General features: G+C 41.9%; 1 protein-coding gene across 1 annotated transcript; it reads left to right on the plus strand.

Moving 5' to 3' along the window:
- Window positions 1-765: 765 nt before the first annotated feature.
- On the plus strand, window positions 766-24,013 carry PRPF19 (pre-mRNA processing factor 19). The gene is made up of 16 exons (XM_075258350.1): window positions 766-1,000; window positions 5,579-5,728; window positions 8,271-8,347; window positions 8,596-8,737; window positions 10,527-10,597; window positions 10,685-10,747; window positions 10,828-10,869; window positions 11,361-11,435; window positions 12,700-12,775; window positions 13,832-13,941; window positions 14,932-15,087; window positions 15,169-15,238; window positions 18,965-19,050; window positions 20,639-20,809; window positions 21,758-21,863; window positions 23,234-24,013. Exons 1-16 carry the CDS (start codon window positions 982-984, stop codon window positions 23,329-23,331), a joined length of 1,512 nt encoding a protein of 503 aa, XP_075114451.1. The 5' UTR covers window positions 766-981; the 3' UTR covers window positions 23,332-24,013.

Below are 24,013 nucleotides of genomic sequence, written 5' to 3' on the forward strand. Positions count from 1 at the left end.
CTGTCAGAATATGGCAACTTTTAGAAAAAAATTTTTTTAACACAGTTTTGGATTTTTTTTAAAGGGTCAAACTTAAATAAAACCATATAAATTTGGTATCCCCAGAATCGTACCGAAACAGAATACAGGGAACGCCGTAAAACCGAAGCCCGTAAGACTGTCGCAGAAATGCATTTTTTCTTCAAATCCACCCCAATCTGAATTTTTTTTCCAGCTTCCCAGTACATTATATAGAATAATTAATGGTGGCATCATGAAGAAAAATTTGTCCTGCAAACAATACGACCTCATATGGCTCTGGGAGCGGAGAAATAAAAAAGTTATGGGGTTTAGAAGGAGGGGAGTCAAAAACGAAAATCAAAAAGTGCCATTGCGGGAAGGGGTTAATGTTCCTCTTGGCCAGTTCTGACAATACTCCAGGAACCTCCCTATAGAAACTCCACTCTAGCTGGTCCTGTAGTGAGGTGATTTCTGGGAGCAGCTCATGTAAGTAACTCCATTTTAGTAATTTCAGTAAAGATAAAGATTAGAACAGTCCATATTGGAGTTGATTCTAGCAGGTCCTCCCTCCAGCAACTCGAATCTAGTCACCTCAGTAATGAATTGTCTGGAATGGAGTAGGACCTCCAACCAGCAACTCCATTCTAGCCCGTGCACTAGTGAGGTGATTAGATTGGAGTTGCTCGAGAGAGAACTTACCAGGAGCAACTCCATTCTACTCGCAACCGTAACTACCCAGACACCGGAAGTGGAGGGGGCGCTCTATCACGCAGTGCTCCAGTACGAAAATCAGTTAACCGGAAGTGCCTAGCTTTGGCGCGGAAGCGGAAGGCAAGAGCCAGGTCACGTCGTGTTACTTGGCGGCACGTTTTCCTATTCTTTTCGACGTAAGGAGAGTGCTTTTCAAAGCGGGGTAGGCGGCAGTGGAAACACGCTAGGAGAGCGGTACGGAGACTTGTAACTGTCAGGAAGCGCAGCAACATGTCCCTCACTTGCTTCAGTAAGTCCCATCGATGCGCGCAGTGTTCTGTTGTCTGCAAACATTAAGCCCATGTGTAGCGGTTATGTCACTGTGTCGTCGTTGCTGGGCTGGTAGTCGGTGCGAGGTGTCTGATCCACCTCAGGGATTGAGGCAGCAGGTCTTTGCTACTAATCGCCCCTGCATGTCTAAGCTGAGCAATAAACGCCATGCTGCAAGTTGTAGTTTTTAAACTCTTGTCACGTAACGACATGTGTATTGCACTTCGCAGTGTATGAGACTGGAAATAGTATGGCTCTGTGCACATGGTGTGTGTGGTCTCTGCTCGCTGTGAAAAACACAGCAACTGACTCAGTCATCTCTACTCATGTCGTTTATTGTCACAGCCTTATGTATGCGGCAGTGAGCCCAGGGAAAAAATCAGGACAGATCCTATACCTAGTTTTGCTGCTTGAGGTCACTAATCAGAAGGGTCTGTGCCGATACACAGATGTTATCCTTGTACAGTTCAACCACGGTCATGTGCATGTAGGCTAAGGCTACATGGTGACTTTGACACCCAGATCATCATGTTGCCCTGCGGCTCCTTCACAAGTTGTAGAGCGTTGTTGTTTGCAACTTCAAGTTTTGACACATTGGGGTCTCAATTTGTCTCCATTCAGGAACACTAGTGTTAAATTTGCTGAGCAACACTGTGATCGTTGGTTGCGACCAAAGTAATCGGTTACCTGGTAACTCATTTATTAAACCGTCTACAATGTATTGTAGAGAACATTCTAATGAGCATCATCTTGTTGTGCTGTATGCATGGAAAAATTAAACAAGATGCAAGAGAGCTCCTGTTTCTATTTTCAACATAGTCATTAATATTGTGTTTAACATTAGTCAATGTTGACAGATTTAGTGATAATGTGTTCATTTAATCAGTTTTCATTTAATTAGTTTTTCAGTCTATTTGTCCAATCAGAGCAATACTGTGTTTCTCCGAAAATAAGACTGGGTCTGAAAGATATGTTAGGGCTTACCAAAACACAGGGGTCGCCTAAAGCATACCTCCCAACTGTCCCGGTCAGAGATGGGGGGACATGAAACTGGGGACAGAAATGGACGGGGAACATGAAACTGGGGGCAGATGAAGGGGTTATATGAAACTGGGGGAGAGATGGCGAGGGGACATATAATGTACGGTTGACTGTAGGAGAATTATACTGTGTGGTAGCACATGAAAAATGAATCAGAATGGGCGGAGTCAACCTAAAAGTGGGCGGAGCTAAACTGCGCGCGCCGCATATTTTGTCCTTTCTAATCTTCAAAAGTTGGGAGGTATGCCTAAAGCCATCAGAAAATACATATTTTCCAATGGCTTTAGCCACTGAGAAGCTGCACTACTGTCTGCAGCAGCGCTATTCAGCTGGAACGCAGGCCATTATGGACGCGTGTTCCAAACTGAATGGGGTCACCGCAACATGAGGAACTGTATTGTGGGGTCACGGCATTAGGGGGTGCGATTCTTTTTGGAGCGGCTGCTTTCATTGATGAAGGGTCTGCTGTATCTGTTCTACTATATTCTGTTTCCTTTTTTCCATGTATAGCTGGACACTTTTTTTTTTTTTTTTTTAACTGAAGCTAGGGCTTATTTTAGGGCTGGTGCTTATTTTCGGGGTAGAGCATATATTTCAAGCATACTCCAAAACTCCTGAAAAAAACACACTAGGGCTTATCCATGGGGTAGGTCTTATTTTCGGAGAGACATTGTAGTAGTGTGAATGTAGCTGCTTTATAGCCACAAAATACTTTTTTATTTTATTTTTAAACACTTCTACAGTGTAATGGCATAGAGACTCATTTCTTTATGCCAATACGTTATACCTGCAAAAAAGAACCTCACTATTGAGTAAACCCTCCTTCTAATAAAACATGAGTATGTGGCTCACCTCACTATATTCTTGCTTTGCATACCAGATTTCCTAAGTTCAAGACCGAACAGACCTATAGTAAAAATTACCTTACGTATTTAGGAGTAGTGTGCGAGGGGTTAGTATCTTGACACAGAAGGTAGAGAAAGCATAAGAAGGGAGGAAAAAGTGATGTTACATTATTTTTAAAGGGGTTCTGCAGGTAAAAATAAACTTATAATTGCACTCCCTTCACTGTATTAGTTTTATTACTTAACCCCTTCCCGCCGATGGCACTTGTTGACTTCCTCACCATGCTCGATTTTTCAAAACTGACATGTCACTTTGTGGCAATAACTTTGGAATGCTTTAACTTACTAATATTTTCGTTTAGCCCTAGAATTTGCACATTCACAGGGGGGGTTAAAGGAGAAAATGCATCCCACAATTTATGCAAGTTCTCTGGACTACCATAGTACCCCACTTGTGGGTGTAAACTAATATATGGACGCACAGCGAGACGCAGAAGGGAAGGCGCGCCAAGGAGCTTTTAGAGGACAGATCTAGCTGTGATCAGTTTCAGGAACCATGTCACATTTACAAAGCCCTTGAGGTGTCAAAACAGTGGAAACCTCTAGAAAGTGACCCCGTTTTGAAAACCGCACCCCTCAAAGAATTTATCAAGTGATGTAGTGAGCATTAGTAACCCAGAAGTGAATATGTAAGCTGTGCGGAGTAAATTGGGTACACCAAATCCCATTCTATTTTCCCACTAGCTCCTATGGCACGGACGGGGAAGAGGAGCATTCTGGGGACCAGCGCTGGTGTATTCTCTCTTATAAGCTCTAAATATGGGGTATCCCCTGAAAACGCTCGCACAGATTATACATTTCCTTCTAGTCGCAGCCACTTATGTCCTAATGATTTGGCGACTTTTGGGTTTTTTGTCTTCACATTGTACAAGCTAGATTTTTATTTTCTGGCAATGTGGCCATATGAGGGCTTGGTGTTTGCGGTATTCGAGGTACTTTTCATTGCCACCATTTTGGGGTGCCTGTAACTTATTGACTACATTTTATTAAAGGGGTTATCCCATCACAAGGATCCTATCTATACTGCTTGTTAATGTGGATGTAAGACTTTTCCTAAATACACTGCTTCAGCAAAACTGCTTTGTTTGTCCACTATCTTACTTTATTCAATTCATTGTGGCCACAGCCCTAACTTATCTGCTCAAAAGTCAAGTGATGTAGCTGCCTGCTCTCAGGGGGGAGGGAGGAGGGGCTAAGTGCACGGGAGCGAGCCTGTGTATCTAGCTATTCCTGTCTACACGATGTGATCTAGCTCCCTGCTCTCAGATAGGGGAGAGGAGCTGCTTTCATTTCTGAACTCGTCTTCTGTTCTCCCAGTTATCAGGCTAGCTAATTTAAGTGTGTTCATTATGGCAGAGACAGGCAGTCTCTGTATGTAACACAGAATGGAGTTGCTCCTGCCTGTACTTCATAGTCAAATATTGTGCATATAGTGTTGTTTGAGGACCTTTGATGACATCAGAGGCCCTTCAGCCGCCCCATGGGATATGGGTAATTCTCCACTTTTGATAAATTATGTTATTTAGAAAGAAGGGAGGGTCAGGGTGTTTAGACTAGTGAAGGGATTTCTAGATATCCCAGACAACCCCTTTAAATTTGTTCTGTGAACTCAGACAGACCTCAGCATTGAGGATTTTAGACTGTTGTAAAAATTTCTATAATAAAAAAAAAACTGAAAAAAAACAACTTTTCAGTGGGAATCCAGTCTGTTTGTAGCTGGTTGTGTAATATATAGGATAGCACTATAGAACTGCATTCAATTGGGAATAGCCACCAGGCAGGGGTGGAAATTTTTTGCTCTGAAGTAAGGCAACCAAGATGTATAAGGTAAATTAAATAGATTAAGGCTAAGGCCCCATGTAGCTAGCCATTGCAGAAAAGACAGTGGTGGAAACGCAATGTGGGATCTCTGCCTAAAGGAGTTTTCCAGTCCCCTGGTATCTTGTTTATACTGATCATCAATATCTTAACAGTGGTTGTCTGGCACCCAGACCCTACACAGGTCATCTGAGATGGGTGCTTCCTGTCACCTACATCTGAAGCGCTGGATGGGGCTAGAAGCTGCACTGCTCTTTAAAGGGGCTCTATCAGCAAAATCATACTGATAGAGCCCCACATATGCGTGAATAGCCTTTGAAAAGCCTATTCAGGCACCGGTAAAGTTATATTAAACTACCCCCCATTTAAAATAAAACCCTAAAACAGAACATGCTTGGGGGGGCAGGCAATCTCGGTAAGTTGAACATGTTCTGTTTTAGGTTTTATTTTAAAACGGGGGGGGCGGAGGGGATTTTGATACAACTTTACCGGTGCCTGACTAGCCTTTTAAAGTCTATTTACGCATATGTGGGGCTCTATAAGCATGATTTTACTGATAGAGCCCCTTTAAGTTATAGGTTCAGCACCACAGTAACCTGGAGCCACTACTACAGAGTAAACGGAGATGCACTCATTTCTTGAATTGGAGCAGGGCTGTTTCCGGCACCAGGAAGCACTCAGCTAACCTAATTGGTGCAGGGTCTCGGTGTTTTTTTTTTTTTTTTTAAAGCTTTATTAAAGAGAACCTTCAGTTATAAAACACTTCCTGAAGTCTGTTATTTTTCTCTCTGCAGTCAGCAATGAGGTCACGGACCGGCCTTGTGTGTCTCCGCTATCTGGTCATGTCTTTGACAGGCGCCTTATTGAGAAATATCTGGCTGAAAATGGGACCGATCCAGTAACTAATCAACCACTGAGTGAAGATCAGTTGATTGATATTAAAGGTCAGTTCAATTTTTACTGCTACAGTGTTGGCCAAAAGTATTGGCACCCCTGCAATTCTGTCAGATAATACTCATTTTCTTCCAGAAAATTATTGCAATCACAAATTCTTTGGTATTATTATGTTCATTTAATTTGTCTTCAATGGAAAACCACAAAAAGCCAAATTGGATTTAATTCCACAGCAAACTTAAAAAAAGGGGGTGGACAAAGTATTGGCACTGTTTGAAAAATCATGTGATGCTTCTCTAATTTGTGTATTTAACAGCACCTGTTATTTACCTGAGGCACCTAACAGGTGGTGGCAATAACTAAATCACACTTGCAGCCAGTTGAATTGGATTAAAGTTGACTCAACCTCTCTCCTGTTTCCTTGTGTGTACCACATTGAGCATGGAGAAAAGAAAGAAGACCAAAGAACTGTCTGAGGACTTGAGTAGCAAAATTGTGAGGAAGCATGAGCAATCTCAAGGCTACAAGTACATCTCCAAAGACCTGAATGTTCCTGTGTCTACCGTGTGCAGTGTCATCAAGAAGTTTAAAGCCCATGGCACTGTGGCTAACCTCCCTAGATGTGGACGGAAAAGAAAATTGACGAGAGATTTCAACGCAAGATTGTGCAGATGATGGATAAAGAACCTCGACTAACATTCAAACAAGTTCAAGCTGCCCTGCAGTCCGAGGGTACAACAGTGTCAACCCGTACTATCCGTCGGCGTCTGAATGAAAAGGGACTGCATGGTAGGATACCCAGGAAGACCCCACTTCTTACCCAGAGACATAAAAAAGCCAGGCTGGAGTTTGCCAAAACTTACCTGAGAAAGCCAAAATGTTTTGGAAGAATGTTCTCTGGTCAGATGAGACAAAAGTAGAGCTTTTTGGGAAAAGGCATCAACATAGAGTTTACAGGAAAAAAAAGAAGAGGCCTTCAAAGAAAAGAACACGGTTCCTACATTCAAACATGGCGGAGGTTCCCTGATGTTTTGGGGTTGCTTTGCTGCCTCTGGCACTGGACTGCTTGACCGTGTGCATGGCATTATGAAGTCTGAAGACTACCAACACATTGTGCAGCATAATGTAGGGCCCAGTGTTAGAAAGCTGGGTCTCCCTCAGAAGTCATGGGTCTTCCAGCAGGACAATGACCCAAAACACACTTCAAAAAGCACTAGAAAATGGTTTGAGAGAAAGCACTGGAGACTTCTATAGTGGCCAGCAATGAGTCCAGACCTGAATCCCATAGAACACCCGTGGAGAGATCTCAGAATGGCAGTTTGGAGAAGGCACCCTTCAAATCTCAGGGACCTGGAGCAGTTTGCCAAAGAAGAATGGTCTAAAATTCCAGCAGAGCATTGTAAGAAACTCATTGATGGTTACCGGAAGTGGTTGTTCGCAGTTATTTTGTCTAAAAGGTTGTGCTACCAAGTATTAGACTGAGGGTGCCAATACTTTTGTCCAGCCCATTTTTGGAGTTTTGTGTAAAATGATAAATGATTTGACTTTTCTTTCATTCTCTTTTGTGTTTTTTCATTGCAAGCAAAATAAATGAAGATATTACCAAAGAGTTTGTGCTTGCAATCATTTTCTGGAAGAAACTGAGTATTATCTGACAGAATTGCAGGGGTGCCAATATTTTGGCCAACACTGTAGGATGCTGATAATTTGTGCGGTCAAATGTTTGCCTTATGTAGTTTACTGCAAATTGCTGCACCTATTTCTATAACATAGCAATAGCCAGTGCAGGTGCAGCATTTGTGGTATCTGCATATACCACCCGCAGATTGGCTGAATGTGAGAATAGCACCCTAAATGTTATAATTCTGTAAAGAAACTTTGTAAATTACAGTGTAACGTGTTTATTCATGCGTAACATTCTTTGTTTAAAGAGGACCTTTCACCATATCCGGGCACAGGCAGTTCTATATACTGCCAGAAAGCTGACAGTGCGCTGAATTCAGCACACTGTCTGCTTTCCCGATCCGTGCCCGGTGTGAAGAGCTTACGGCCTGGTACCGTAGCTCTTCTATGGTCAGAAGGGCGTTTCTGACCATTAGCCAGAGACGTCCTTCTGCCTCGCGGCGCCAATCACGCTGTGCTGTGGAGCCGGGAGGAACGCCCCCTCCCTCTGCTCACACAGCTTGTCCGTAGACTAGCATTATCAGGAGCGGGAGGAGGCGTTCCTCCCCGCTCCACAGCACAGCGCGATTGGCACCACGAGGCAGAAGGACGTCTCTGGCTAATGGTCAGAAACGCCCTTCTGACTGTAAAGCGCTACGGTACCGGGACCGATAGCGCTTTACACCGGGCACGGATCGGGAAAGCCGACAGTGCGCTGAATTCAGCGCACTGTCAGCTTTCTGGCAGTATATAACACTGCCTGTGCCCAGATATGGTGAAAGGTCCTCTTTAATGAAATTTATAATGAAATTTCTATTTTACAATTTACACATGTACTTAAGAAACAGGTTTCACCAAAATTAATTCATTTTGTTTGTAAGGATGTTCAGATAACATATTGAAGCTTACATTGGTATCCATCTCCTCTAGTTGCCCACCCTATTCGCCCAAAGCCACCTTCTGCTACAAGTATCCCTGCAATCCTCAAATCCCTGCAGGATGAATGGGTGAGTAGTTCTCTGATACTGGAAGGTTATGTGCATGCATAAACTCATTCTTTTCTGCCTTCTCTTTTTTTTTTCTGCTACTTGCCTTCCTTCAAGTACGCTATACTTTTCAGAGTAAATGAAGTAATCAAATGAAGAGTTAATGTTTATATATATATATATATATATATATATATATATATATATATATATATATATATATTGTATCTAAACTCTGTAACTCAAATCACACGGCTTTTCATATTTAGGATGCAGTAATGCTTCATAGCTTCACTCTGCGACAGCAGCTACAGACCACTCGACAAGAACTTTCCCATGCTCTCTACCAGCATGATGCTGCTTGTCGTGTTATAGCCCGTCTAACTAAGGAAGTAACAGCTGCACGTGAAGGTACGTAGTTTTTTTTTTTTTTAAAGGCCAGTTTGTCATGCTTGAATATCGTATAGTTTAACTCTTTAGGGATGCAGTTTAGTCATTAAAGAAGTTATTTCCCCACCTCCAACAAGTCAAGATCTTCATGCCATTTAATAGATGCTGCTCTACTGTTTCTGGCACAGTTGGAATTTTTCTGTAGCCCTCAACGTTCCCAAGCATCAATGCTGTTAATTTTGGTGTTAAAGGGGTTGCCCCATGAAAAGCATCCTATCTATGCTGCTAGTTTATGTGGATTTAAGAATATTCCTAAATGCATTGCTTTATCAAAACTGCTTTGTTTGGCCGCTATTTTAATTAATTCACTTCATTGTTGACACTGCGTTTCTATGGCCACTGGGCTTATCTGTTCATTTCCCAAGTGATGTAGCTGCCTGCTCTCAGGAGGGGAGGAAGTCTCTCTTTAGCTTTTCCACTTATCAGACGGTTTAATTGAATTTGGCTGAAAAGGGCTGAGATGAGGAGTCCGTTACGTCTGTATGTAATACAAGCTATGTAATCCAGCTCTGCTACATCAGTTTCCACATCAGCGTCATACTGTGGTAAAGCATAGCAGAGCAAGTGAAACCCCACCCACCAATTTGCTGAGAAATCCAGGAAGTGAAGAGAGCACAGAGCCTTCAGGCTGCAGAACAAGAGTTATGGGAATACCCCTTTAAATATGCTATTTAGGCCCTTTACTGTCAAGAGGGTGGTGTCAGGCAGGAGCAGACAAAGGGGTGTGATTCTGAGCTCTGATACTGGCTGCCTCTGAATCGCACACCCTTTCCTGACACTGGCCTACTGACATTACAGAACTTAAATAGGACATCAGGCATGAAAACTAACTGCACTTGTTACTTGGGAACAGTGAATGCTAGATAAATTACAGCAGCACTGATTAAAGGGATTCTACCCCTAAAACACTTTTTTTTTTCTAGTTACCACGTCGGAATAGCCTTTAAAAAGGCTATTCGTCTCTTACCTGTGGAAGTGCTCTCCGCCGCGCCGTTCGTTCAAAATACCGGTTTGTACCGGTATGCTAATGAGTTCTCTCGCAGCGATGGGGGCGTCCCCATCGCAGGAGCAGCGATGGGGGCGTCCCCATTGCAGCTCGAAAACTCACCGCAGCGCCGCCTCTCTGGTCTTCGGTGTCCTCCCCTTGCTTCTTCAGCGTACTGTTGGACGCCTGCGCAGTACGCTCTGTTCGACGAAGATTGCCGAACGTACTGCGCATGCGCGAAATTGCGATCCCAGCCATAGTGCGGGCACCGAACTTTCGCGCATGCGCAGTACGTTCGGCAATCTTCGCCGAACAGAGAGCATACTGCGCAGGCGTCCGACAGACGCTGAAGAGGCAAGGGGAGGACAACGAAAACCGGAGAGGCGGCGCTGCGGTGAGTTTTCGAGCTGCAATGGGGACGCCCCCATCGCTGCTCCTGCGATGGGGACGCCCCCATCGCTGCGAGAGAACTCATTAGCATACCGGTACAAACCGGTATTTTGAACGAACGGCGCGGCGGAGAGCACTTCCACAGGTAAGAGACGAATAGCCTTTTTAAAGGCTATTCCGACGTGGTAACTAGAAAAAAAAGTGTTTTAGTGGTAGAATCCCTTTAACATGCTAAGAACTTGACGTCGCTCAGCGACTTTTATTTCTCTTGTTTTAATTAGGATTTTAAAACTAAAAACAAAAACCCAAAAAACAGTATTATAAATAGCTAGACTTTGTGTAAAATATGGTGGTGTTTTTTTCATTGCTTTGCAGCTCTGGCTACACTGAAGCCACAAGCTGGTATTTCTGTTCAAGCCAATCCTACCCCTCAGCCTGGTGCAGCAGTGAGTATATTTGACCAATTATTGATTCACCCCTCCCCCCCTCCATGCAGTTTGTATACATGTATAGCTTTTTTATCATTATTATAGGGTTCTGCAGAGGCTATGGACTTGGGAGAATTGGTAGGAATGTCGGCAGAAATTATACAGAAGGTAAATCTGTAACTGTCTAACCAATACACTCCTGTATATTTTGGCTTGAGTGATGTTGATACATTTTTCTTTTTCTGCAGCTTCAAGACAAAGCAACAGTGCTTACCACGGAGCGTAAAAAGGTAAGGTTGTTTTGAGAGGCTTCAATTAATTTTGCAACTAAGACAGCACATGAACTTTACCAACTATAAAAATGAAGGAACGGGAGCATCCAGGTGAGTGCTGTGCCCCTTCAATTTTGATTGCCATATTCAGAGCTGAACAAGCGGTATAGGCTTTTAGTATAGGCTTGTATAAGCTTTTATCAGCTTTTGTATCACCTACCTAAGGAAATCTGTTCGCAATTGGAAGGGCACAGCACGTAGCTGAGGGTTTTGCTTCCCTGGTTTAGCTTAAAGTGGGCATCTGTGTTCAGACCACCATGAATCAAAACATTTGGCATGTCATTTTTACATGTCAGATTTTTTTTTCTTCTGAAATTCAGTATGTACATATCAAGGGCATAAATGTGTAGTGCATACTATCAGAGTTGCAGATGATAATGTTGTAGAAAAGTATAGGATTTGCTTTCATATTTATTTATTTTTTAAGGGTGTGTTGATTTATTTTGCAGCGAGGCAAAACTGTCCCAGAGGATCTGGTCAAACCAGAAGAGCTCAGCAAATATCATCAAGTTTCCTCACATGTGGTGAGTGTCTGCAGACCCTATTCTGTGCTATGAGTAGCAGTGACTAAGTTGAAACTTTCATGCAGTGTCTAAAGGTGGTTATAAATCTTTGATAACTGTTGGCCAAATGCTTATTCAGTTCACCATTGTTTCTCTTGACACCCCCCCCCCCAATCCTGCACACACCCCTTATGTTACAGAGGAGGGCAAAGAGCCACTGCCTGGTTATGAGAAGACCTCCACCATTAAGGAAGATTTTTATTTTGGGATACACTGTGGTATTGGAATTTGGTTGTGCTCATTTAAATAGGAAATAGTTGCAATACAAGACACAGTCCATGGATAAGCGTTGTGTGGTTTTTAGGGGAAATTCTACATTGTCAAATTTTGCTGTGTGATGCTTTATTCCAGTCCAACCTTTTCTGCACCTGTTTCAGTGAAGCCAATGTTTCCGCGGGGGAGGGTTGAGGTGATGACGTTACCTGTGGGTGCACTAATACTGTAATAGTGCTCTAATAGTGTACACACACACGTAATAGATCTCTCCCTGACAATTGATAGCTTCTCCTCATAAGGTAATAGTCCCTCTCCCCCATAAGTAATGTTTTTAACTGACACGGGGGTTGGGGGGGGGGTACTATTACTGTAATAGTGAGTGAATAGCACACTTCTCTCATAGTTATAGTCCCCTCCCCAACATACCATTCAATATTCTGTTGCTCTGTATAGTTATATTGTACTTGCAGAGCAGTGATGGGGTGGGCTGGACTTGCTCTTGCATACAGTCTGTGCGCATTTTCTATTTTCTTCTCATTTTTCTGCAAGTACAAAAATTGAGAACATGTGGGGTTTGTCTGAGGGAGCCTCCGCTTTATTCCACAGGGAAAATTGTCGGAAAGGTGTGAAAATGATAAAAACACAGTTAAAAGAGCACTTGGCTTCGACAACTGACATGACAACGTTTGACTATGTGACTGACTCTTCTCTGCTGTATGTACAAGCAACAAGAGTAGAGCTGAGTCAATCACAGTTGACTAGAAATCTAATTCTGTATTGGTAAAAAATTTTAACCAGTAGAGTGAATACTGTTAAAAATTCACTGTCCACACTGGAGCTGTTTATGTATGCCCCAAACCCCATCATCTTTCTAGCTTTCAAGGGCATTACAGGTTTACTGTAATGCCCGTGGAAGCTGGAAAGATGATGTGATTTTGGGCATATATGGTTGTGTCAGTGTTTCATTGTTTTGTCTAATGCAGTCATTTTCTCTGCTTTCATCTATAAGGGTTTACACAGTGCAAGTGTTCCTGGCATCTTGGCTTTGGACTTGTGTCCAACAGACACCAACAAAACACTTACAGGTAAGAGATTCTTGTGTTTGTCTAGTGGGACTTTTGTATAACCAAGTTATAGGCACTTAGTTCCTCCAACGTATTTGAGAAGCATTGGGCATTAGAAACATCGTTTCTAAGGGTGAATACCTTTTTATGGTGATGGAACGTGCCACGTTAAAAAGAAAACTGATTGGAATACACTATATGCCACTTGCATGTTCGTCCTGACTCATTCAGTGATGATGTGTTATGAATGAAATGAAAATTAAAGTTAGCAAAGATCGAGACAAGGAGTACCAACGCCCATGAAAGTAAGATATCTTCCAAAATTATTTTTTTCAATACATCAAAAGAAAATCAAAATGTGGGCCCTTTCAAAAGTCTTAGTGTTATGATGGTGGGGAATGGGGAAAAAGCAACTCTATTAGGGTTAGTTCACATGCAGATCTGCATGTGCATATTCTTAGTGCACGGCATCCCGTCGCCCCATCAGTGCAGTGCACGGCATCCCGTCGTGGCTTTCCGCTCCGGATTAGGCCCAAATGAATGGGCCTAGTCCGGAGCGTACTGCCTTGAGGCGGACACCGCAGCTGAATCAGCTGTGGATTCCGCCTGAAGAAAGGGCAGCTCGCTTCTTTTTTCCGCTAGAGGCAACATGCCGGTAGCGGAAAAAAAGAATGCTAGCGGTCTCCATAGAACACCATTGTGAGGGGGCGGATTATGACGTGGGTTCCGTGCCGCTTTCTTTTTGGTGTTGAGACATCACCTCCTGGACCGGAGGCTGCAGCTTTACCTGGTGCTGTGGCGTGTACCTGTAAACCTAGCTTCTCTGTTTGTGAGGAACAGAGTTGTTCATTACCCCAATGATCTGCAGTTGCACAGATGTATGCAGAACTCTAGGCCACCGAGAAAATTCCCATTAAAGTACATTGCAAATCCGCTGCTGCATACTCTTGTAATTCTTCAGTAGGAAATGCCTCAGTGTTACATACACAAATGATCAATCTGAAAAGGATGAAGTGCTTTTAGTGCATGTAAGATTGTATTAGGCCATTGTAAAAACTATTTATTTTTTCCGCACAGGTGGGGCGGATAAGAGTGTTGTGGTATTTGATGCCATGTCTCAGCAGATCCTTGCAACTCTTAAAGGTCACACCAAGAAGGTCACCAATGTTGTGTTTCATCCTTCCCAGGTACAATGGTTTTTCCTTTTTTTTTCCTGGTTATTTTTTTTTAAACAATGTTAAGAATTGTTCTGCTTTGGGACTAATTAGCCGACTGTTTCGAACAATGCGCCGAATGATTATTTTTTTTCAGTGTCCTGCTCCAACCAAGGCATAATCCTTGTACAAAAGTATTTAATATACATTAGTGCAATTTAAAAGCCCATTGTCAGGCCTTGGCTCTAAGCACAGTAGTTTACGTTTGGTAGGATTTCTTTTGAGACCCTCAGGCTGGGGCCTCACAGGACAGAAACACCGTGATTTGCCTGTGGCGGAAACACCATGGGAAAAATTGTGACGTTTCACAGTACAGGCAATCAGTGGTCACGTGACCCCTGAGGCCAATCAGAGGCTTCAACACAACGCCGCAGGAGGACAACAGAGACAGGTGAGTATGCTCTTTTTTTTCTTTTTCTTTTTTTCTCTCACTTCCCTCAACTTATTTTAACTTTAAAAGGGTTGTCCATTTTTGCCTGGACAACCCTTTAACTCGATTAAGCAGAGCTGCCAGCTTGCCGTATAGGAAAGGAAAAACGCCCCTTCACTTCCATAATTCTGGTGGTATGGAATGAGATAACAGCTTGTGTGTTCTTCAGGGTGTCCAATATGGATACTGCCACAGCCTCCTGTATCACTGGTGAGATTTTTCCTCACCACCTCCATTGCTACTATCTTCTAATCCGTTCAGAGCAGTTGCATGCTATAATATACACCGGTAATTGTCAGACCATGGGTTGAAAAGCTACAGTCTATGATGGAGGGGAGAAGATATGTTTTGGGTGCAGAGCATAGCTCCCTCTCCTGTGTATCGACATGCTGGAGCCAGAAGTGATTGTCCTCAGGTGCTATGCTTTGACCTTCTTGATTGGATATAAGCTTAGATTTATCAAACGCTGTTTAAAGTACATTTTCTTGATTTGAGTGTTTGACTTGTTTATGCCTAAATTGGTGTATTTCTAGGAATTGGTGTTCTCTGCCTCACCTGATTCTACAATACGTGTCTGGTCTGTGCCAGAAGCCTCTTGTGTTCAAGTTTTAAGAGCTCACGAAGGAGCCGTGACTGGTCTGAGTCTGCATGCAACTGGAGACTACCTTTTGAGCTGCTCAGATGACCAGGTAATAATGTCTTGGAACCAAGTTTATATTCTATTTCTTTCCAGGAAACTATTTTTACATCATTCTCTGTTTCACTTTTAGTACTGGGCATTCTCTGACATTCATGCAGGACGTGTTCTCACAAAAGTGACAGATGAAACTTCTGGCTGTGGTAAGATTATTTTTCCCACTTAATATGTGCCTCCAGTCATAAACAACTTTGCATATATAGGATGGGTAGATTACCACAATTAACTTTTTTCATGTAATATATCTAGTGTGCATCCTTTTTGGCATTTTGCTCTAATAGCTCTTTCTGCAGTCCCTACATTTTCACTACAAGTAAACACAGTAAAACTAGAAAGGTCCTTGTTCTCTGTTTGCTTTAAGCAAGGACATCTACTGTACTATAATAGCATTTTCAATGTGGTGCCCGCTCAGGAGCTGACTAGGTTCCATAGCTGCCAGGTCTCCGCTGTTTTACACAGCAGGGACCTAGCAACGTCGCCTTTGATCAGAGAGGTTTCTGATTGTGAGCATTTAAACACTAAAATGCCATGGTCAAAACAACCTCAGCATTTCAGTAGTTACATTCACTTACATTTTTAAATTCAGTAATGGAATGGCTCTCCCAGGCCTACCAAAGCTAAACTGCAAATGAGGCATGCAAGTGGTGTAGCAATTTCACCATGGATTGCAGCCAGTAGTTCTGCAGTGTCTGTATTGCAAGGAAAAGCTCCTTAGCATGGGGTTGTAAAAAGAAGTGGAGAACCATTTTTAAAAATATATAAAATTTCAATGTATGAAATAATGTAAAAGATATAATAGAAATTGCCTTACTTTTCCTACAATACATATGCACAAAAAGGATGCTGTACACTGGAAATATGTCAAAATATGGTGAATTCAATAAAATTCAAATTTTTCTAAATTTAGTACGGACTCTCAGCATATAGGAAATTATGCCACATGGTGAACGCTATAAAAATTAAACCTGTAAGAAAAGGAAACCATCATCATGAATGTTTTTTGGCTTCCCAGTACAGTAGTCTCTCCTGCTAAAATGAGCCTCTATAGAACTAAAGCAGAATCAAAAAGTTATTAAGTTTGGAAGCAAGAAATAACACAAAAAGGTAGTCGCCATGTCTTCAGAGGGTTTAACCATTATAAGTGCTTTTTCGGATTCCACAATGAAGGGCCCAGAAGTTCCTTCCAGCTGCTTAGAGGCTGGAGCAAGCAATTTGAAGCCTTTAGTTAAGACTTGTAACAGAGACCTAATGGACAAAGGCTCATTGTACAAGCTGCTAACAGTAACTTTGAACTTGGTAAATCGGTGGCATATTCACTCAGCTTAGGGCAGAAAGAAGTTTGAACATTGTGTAGAAGCCCTAGCATTCTTACATAACAGGTCAGAGGTAAATAATAGGCAGGGACAAGGAGATGAGCCTGGCACTGAAATAGAATAAAATGTTCAGGGCTCCATATAATAGAATTCTTACGGAACTGCAGTAGGCAATTCTCTGGCAGATGCTACTATAAGGCTTAGTTCACAAGCATGGAGTTTTTTGGTCAGGAATGCGCCTCAAAAAAAGCCTCTCAATAGAATGCTACCTGACCAAAAAACTCCATGTGAACGCCGCCTAAGGAAGTGCCTGGCACATGAAGATCAGCTTCATAATTGACTTTATTTGATAAGTGCCTGATTCACTTATGTTCTTCCTTCTGCCAATGATCATATCTGTATAGTATGAGTCTGAGGAGGGGAGAGCTCCTCAAACCATAGAAAGCCGCACTATGGACTGTTTTCTTTCACAACACAGCTGGCTTATCAGGAATTACTATCCGACATTCTGATAGGAATGATTCATTTAATGCTGTAGATAGATTTGTCTTTCTCCTCCTCCCCTCTCCAAAAAATTTAAAGAGTTTTTTCCAAAATGAAATGTTCATACAGATGACCTATACACAAGAAAAACCTCTCAAAAACAAGTTAGGCAGTTTTATTGTTTTGGATTTTTTTTTTTTTTTTTTTTACCTTCCCCAACCTTTTTGCTGAAAATTGTATATCCTGGAATACCCCTTTAATTGATCAGTAGTAAATGTGACCACTACTATGTCAGCAGAAGTTTTGGTAATTTGCTATCATGGAGCATTCATGCATGTTCAAACACAACTCCAAGGAGAAAAGACTTCAGAAATAATTTTAGAGCAGCATTTGTTGCTACCCATTAATATGGGAAGGATCATAAGGCCATTTCCAAACCATTTAATGTCCATCGTTCTGCAGTGAGAAAGTTTATTCACAAGTCTGTCCATTTTCAAGACTTTCTAAAGACGAGACCAAAAGTGAAGATGGTTGGCAAAGACCAAATATACCGTATTTTTCGGACTATAAGACGCACTTTTTTTCCCCCAAATTTGGGGGGAAAAGAAGGGTGCGTCTTATAGGCCGAATGTGGCGCCTGGCACCCGCTGTAATAGAGAGGCGGAAGCCGGCAAGTGATAGACGCCACTACAGGTGCCGGTCCCTCGACATCGCTACGCTCCTCTGCCCTGCATGAAGCCAGCAGCGGGAGGAGTGATGCTATTCCGCTCCTCCGTCCCCCCGCCGCTGGCTTCATGCAGGGCAGAGGAGCGCAGCGATGTCTCAGGCCCCGGCGTCTATCCCTCACCGGCATCCGCCTCTCTAGTACAGCGGATGCCGGGTCAGTATCGGTGGCCCCTTCTCCCCCGTACCTGTAAAGATGCAGGCCGGCTCCTGCGCGGCGATATCGCAGGAGCCGACCTGTTCGGGTGACAGCCGGGAGCCTAATGAGGCTCCCAGGCCTGTCACTGCTGTATTAGTATTGCGGCTGGTCTCTATGACCAGCCGTAATACTAATAGACAGAATGTCCCATAGACGGCAATACAGTTGTATTGCCGTCTATGGGACTTGCAATCAAGTGACCGCAGGTTCAAGCCCCGGGGGGGGGAATAAAGTAGTAAAAAAAAAAAAAAAAGCTTTAAAAATATGAAATAAATAAAAGTTCTAAATCACCTCCTGTCCCTAGAATATATATATATATAAAAGTAGAAAATCATATGTCATAAACCACCGTTTGTTTTTTTTTCCATAAAAGGTGATCTAAGCAATAGATATTCCCCAAAATGGTAAACTAAAAAGTACTTCTGGCCCCGCAAAAAAAAAAAAACGCTCTATGCATCCCCGTACAGCTGCAGGGTCACCTGTCAATGTGGCCTTGCAGCTGTTGCAAAACTACAACTCCCATATATCAAGTATTTTACCAGTTTTTGCTTCAAAATTTTTTTTCCCTATTTTTCTCCTCTAAAACCTTAAGGTGCGTCTTATAGTCCGAAAAATACGGTAGTATATTGGTACAAACTCTTCATACCACAGTGGTGGATGGGTTGCAGTTCAGGCTTCTGTTGCAGCCATGAGACCTGGGTACCTTTTAGTCATTGATTTTGACCAAGAACTACTCTGTATACCAAAGTATTTGAGTCAGATGTGAGGTCATTTATTTAACAGCTACAGCTGGACCAAATCTGGGTCATGCAAACAGACAGTGAACCCAAAGACAGAAGGAAATCTACAACAGAATGGCCAGCAAAAAAAAAAATGTCCAGACCTCAACCCAGTCGAAATGCTGTGAATAAATAAATGGACACAAACTTTAGAATGATGAGACTGAGTCACAAGATCATTACTTATATATTATTTATTGAAGCTAAAGGTTGTTCTACTAGCCATTCATGATGTGGACTAATCTTAACGCCTAGTAAGAACCAGATGGGTTTTTTTGTGTCTGAGTATATATAGTGTTTAATATTTGAAAAAGGCTGATATACGTCATAATTTTATAAGTTTGATATAAACTCAGGTGTGTCTCTTTGCAGCTCTTACCTGTGCTCAGTTTCATCCTGATGGACTTATTTTTGGCACGGGGACCATGGATTCTCAAATTAAGATCTGGGATTTAAAGGTAAAACACTCAAATGTTTCTATTGTCCACCGCATCGGAGGGGTTAATCATTTGGTATTGCAGTTTTTTTTTTTTTTGTTTTTTTTCCTTATTCCCCTGTGCTAATGCATCACACCAATGAAAGTCTATGGTTGTCTTACATTTTTCACACATCTGGATTCATACCAAATATAGAAAATGCTACACCTCCCTACATTTCCTCCCTCATCTCTGTCTACCGCCCAACCCGTGTTCTCCGCTCACTCAATGACCTAACACTTACATCCTCTATTATCAGAACCTCCCATGCTCGTATACAAGACTTCTCCCGAGTTGCACCACTTCTCTGGAATGCTCTACCCCGGACAATCAGATTAACTCCCAATTTTTAGTTTCAAACACAAACTAAAGTCGCATCTTTTCAGACAGGCCTATCCCAATTTCTAACGTAAACCCTTCCGTACTATAAATAGAATCCCCAAAATGTAACCCTCCTCTGTCCCCACTCCCACATTACCCCACATATGATGCCATCTCAGGCTAACTTTATAGGTCCAAGCTCCATCCACATGTTAAAGAACACCACTAGTGACGGCTCATAAAGTTTTATGTTTGTGTAATGACAGTCACCTCTATTACAGAAGTGTCTGACCCCTGTATAAGCAATGCCGCCTCTGCTACCTCTTGTGTCACCCCCTTCTACCTCATAGATTGTAAGCTCTAGTGAGCAGGGCCCTCGGTCCCATTGTGTGAAATGACTTTCTTTGTAATGTATCTTTCTGTCTGTATTTGAACCCTACAAATTGTACAGCGCTGCGGAATATGTTGGCGCTATATAAATAAAATGTATTATTATTAAAATGGGAAATGTAAAACAAATGCGAAAAGCGTATCAACCACGAACAATACAGTACCTGCAAATGAGCAGGGAGGGGTGGTGCCATACAAACGGTGTTATTTTTGTTTTTTTAATTATTATTAAAATGCATGGAGTGTATGCTAATGACTAGTGAACCAAAAGGATTTACCATTAGCATAAAAAAAGATAAGTAACAATGGCTGCTCATTACTGCAGTTAAAACAATGCAGCAATAAAAGCATTGTGTAATCCCAGACTTTGTTGGAACTACTATTAGTAGACATTGACATAAGATTCATGCAATGCAATTGGGGGGCAGGGGAAGCGGCTTTAGGCCCTATGTAACGAATTACAGCTAAAAAAAGGTGGTTTTGCGGCATTTTTCTTCCCTTATTAAATTTATAGGGACAATACTGTCACTTTTTTTTTTTTTTTTTTTTTTTTTTTTTAAACGCAGCATTTGTGTGGATGAGATGTCATCCAAATCTTGTTTACTTTGCAATTACTGTAAAACGAAATGCGGTTTTTTTTCTCCCAATGCGTTTTCCACGCTGCATTTCTTCAGTGTGGGGCTTATTAAAGCTAAGTACACCTAACTGTGTGGTGTGTCAGGATGTGGTTGATTTTGTGGCTCATATACCCTATGTTTCGGACACTTTTTTTGTGCACAATGTAGTGTATATGTATCTTTTGTATCCTATTGTGAAGCAAAACACAAAGTGTTAATGTTTTGTCTATGGTCTTTATTAGGAACGATCAAATGTAGCCAATTTTCCTGGACATTCTGGCCCTGTATCATGCGTGGCGTTTTCAGAAAATGGTTACTACTTGGCAACTGCTGCTGACGATTCCAGTGTCAAACTGTGGGATTTGCGGAAACTAAAGAACTTTAAGACATTGCAACTAGAAGAAGGATACCAGGTATAAAAATCTATTTTCAAGTTGTCTGCTCATTGGTAGTCTGAAACTAGTTACGCTAGGTTCACACTAGCGTTCGCGTCTCCGTTCTGATGTTTCATTCTACTGCATGCAGAAGACGGAAACCTGTCAGACCGGGTCCTGGCGTGAGCAGTGGAGAGCGTTTTATGCTCGCCGCCGCGAAACGGTTTTTTCTTTTTTTTTTTTTTTTTTTCTTTTTTGAAATCGGACACAGAGTACTGCATATCCAACTCTGTGTCCGGTTTAAAAAAAAAACATTTTCGTGGCGGAGAGCATAAAGCGCTCACGGCCGGACATCTTTCAAACCCATTCAAAGAAGAGATATCAGTGCATTTACCGATACCTCTTCACTGTCAGAAGGGAGTTTCTGACAGTCTGTGAGGAACGCCCCTCCTGACAGCACTGTCCATAGCGCTATACTGTCAGAGAGGACGTTCCTAACTGCTCAGTGTCATGGCTAGGCAGTAAGGAACGCCCCCTCTGACAGTATAGCGCAATGGACACTGCTGTCAGGAGGGGTGTTCCTCACAGACTGTCAGAAACTCCCTTCTGAAAATGAAGAGGTATCAGTAAATGCACCGATATCTCTTCTCCCGGGGCAAATGACCGGAAAGCTGACAGTGCGCTGAATTTGGCGCAATGTCGGCTTTCTAGCAGTGTATAAAACCGCAGATGCCAGAGGACATGAAAAGTTCTTTTTAAAGCATCCCTATTTAAAAAAAAAAATCAGTGGAGTAGGTAAGAACAGTAAAATTTGGAATATTTAATAAAAATAAACTACAAACTTTACTAAGTAAAAAGTTTAGGTAAAAAAAACAATAAACTTGCAGATATTAAAATATGCACTATGAAAACACTGCCTCATGGCTTTTGAAATTGCAATTAACTGAGAAAAGCAAAATGCAATCTTTCCACTGTCTTTCTGAATAGGTGCGATCATTGGTGTTTGATCAGAGTGGAACATATCTTGCGGTTGGAGGGACGGACATCCAAGTTTATATCTGCAAGCAATGGGCTGAAGTTTTGCATTTCACAGGTCTGTCTTTCTATTAGGGCATGTAGAAAAATTCTTACTATACATTTTTTAAAATTACCAAGTTCTATTAGGATTAAGTTTTTGCTGAAAGAAAAAGAAAAGAAGGAAATGTGGAACTGTGGAATGGGACTCAAATTGCGCTAAGGAACACCAAGCGCTGAAAACAGAATGAAAACAAGAGAAAAAAAATGCATTGTATGGTTCATCTCTTGTTATGCATGCAGGAATTTGAAGCAGAATTATTATTATTTTTTTTTTTTTGCAAGACAAAAACTGATGCGGATTTTGACTGAGTGCCACTGTGTTCTGCCTTTATTGGGCGGGACCAAATACAAATAGCTGCTTTTTCCGTCTGACTTTCATTTCAGTGAGAGGAGGAATACTCTTGAAGAATAAGCAGTATTCTTGTTTTGGGTTGATTTTGGGTTTTTTTTTTAATCCATTATGGCGGATTCTACCTCATAATCAACATCACGTTCCTACATGTGAACTTAGTATTATGATCTAATAATGGAGTGCCATTGAGTGTAATGCAGGCAGTTCAAGCTCCAGAGCAAGGGTTACACCAGGTAGAGGGGAGAATTGCATGTGTATGGCTTTTTATATACTTTGTGCAAATCACCCAGTTTTTTCAGATAGGCAAAGGCAAAACTAGCTAGATGTGTGATAACTTAGAAATCTATATTATTAGATTTTGATTCAGCAGCAGTCTGTATTTACACCACTGACTGGTGTATTACTTGGCTTTCTTAGGACTCTGAAACAGATTTGTCAAGTTAAGGAACATTAACAGAACAAAGGGGAAGGGTTTACTTGATGTTTCTGATCTAATATATGCCAGATGTTTAGCAAATTAGTCACTGATAAAATCAGAAAGAAAAGATGCCAGATGAATATATACCATTTACGCCAGGTTCACACTAGTGTTCGGGTCTCCGTTCTCAGCTTTCTGTCTTCTGCAAGCTGTCGAAGCGGGTGCGGCGGTGAGCGTTTTATGCTCTCCGTCGCAAAACTAGTTTTTTTTAAATCGGACACGGAGTACTGCATGTCCGACTCTGTGTCCGATTTTAAAAAAAATAAAAAGCTCACCGCCACTCACGGCCGGACATCTTTCAAACCCATTCAAATGAATGGGCATGAAAGAGTCCTGCAGGTTTCCGTATCCTGCCTCGGTTTTGTGCAGGAAACGGAAACCTGCAGAACAGAGACCGGGCGCAGATGTGAACAAGCCCTTAGGCAGTATTTAGTTCTTTATTTTATTTTTTTTCAATCCTGACCTTGTACCATTGTTTCAAAGATCACATCTTAACCTGGTGGTAACTTGGAAGTTGATTCCTTATATTTTTTTCTAAATTTTCTTCTCTCCACAGATCACAGCGCACTCACGACAGGTCTGGCATTTGGTCAAAATGCTAAGTTTTTGGCGTCTACAGGGATGGATCGGAGTCTACGTTTTTACAGCCTTTGATGTGGCACTGAGGACATCTGCTAATGCTGTTGAAACCACACCATTGACATGGTTTGCCTAACATGCTTATGGCTTGTAATGTTTGTAACATCTGTGTGGTTGCTAACTAAACTATTGGAGTTTGGTGTCTTCTGCAGAAGCTGTAATTCATGAATTCTAAAATTCTACTAGAGCAAAGTACTCTAATACAGTTGTCTTCTACCAGCTTTTCTAGCAGTTGCAGATCCTTCCTCCTTAAAGGGCTTTTCTCAGAATCAACATTAATCACCTGTCTACAGGAAGTGTCTAGTCACTAGAAGGTTCCACCACTAGGACCTAAACCTAAAAGGAGAACATGTCCTATAGTGTCCCCTTTTCGAATGCATGCTGCCACTACTTTCAAAGTGTATGGATCTGACAATGTTAGGGGATTACAGCTCCATGGGTAGGTGATAAATGTTAATTCTGGAAAAATGTCTTCTCTGATTCCCTCAAGCTTTTTGTTAGATATTTTATTCTTCTATCTTAACAGTGATTTCCTCTCTTTTCCCTCCCACTTTCCTTTCTTTATGAAACAAACGTATAAGCTAATCCTAGCTTGTTTTGTCATGGAGCAATCATTAAAAGCACAGTTTTGTTTCTTTTTTCCCCCCTTGCATTTGGTAATGTTTTCTTAATTTAGTAATAAAAGCAGCAGAATTCA

Source organism: Leptodactylus fuscus, chromosome 10 (assembly GCF_031893055.1).
Source record: "Leptodactylus fuscus isolate aLepFus1 chromosome 10, aLepFus1.hap2, whole genome shotgun sequence".
NCBI lineage: Eukaryota > Metazoa > Chordata > Amphibia > Anura > Leptodactylidae > Leptodactylus > Leptodactylus fuscus.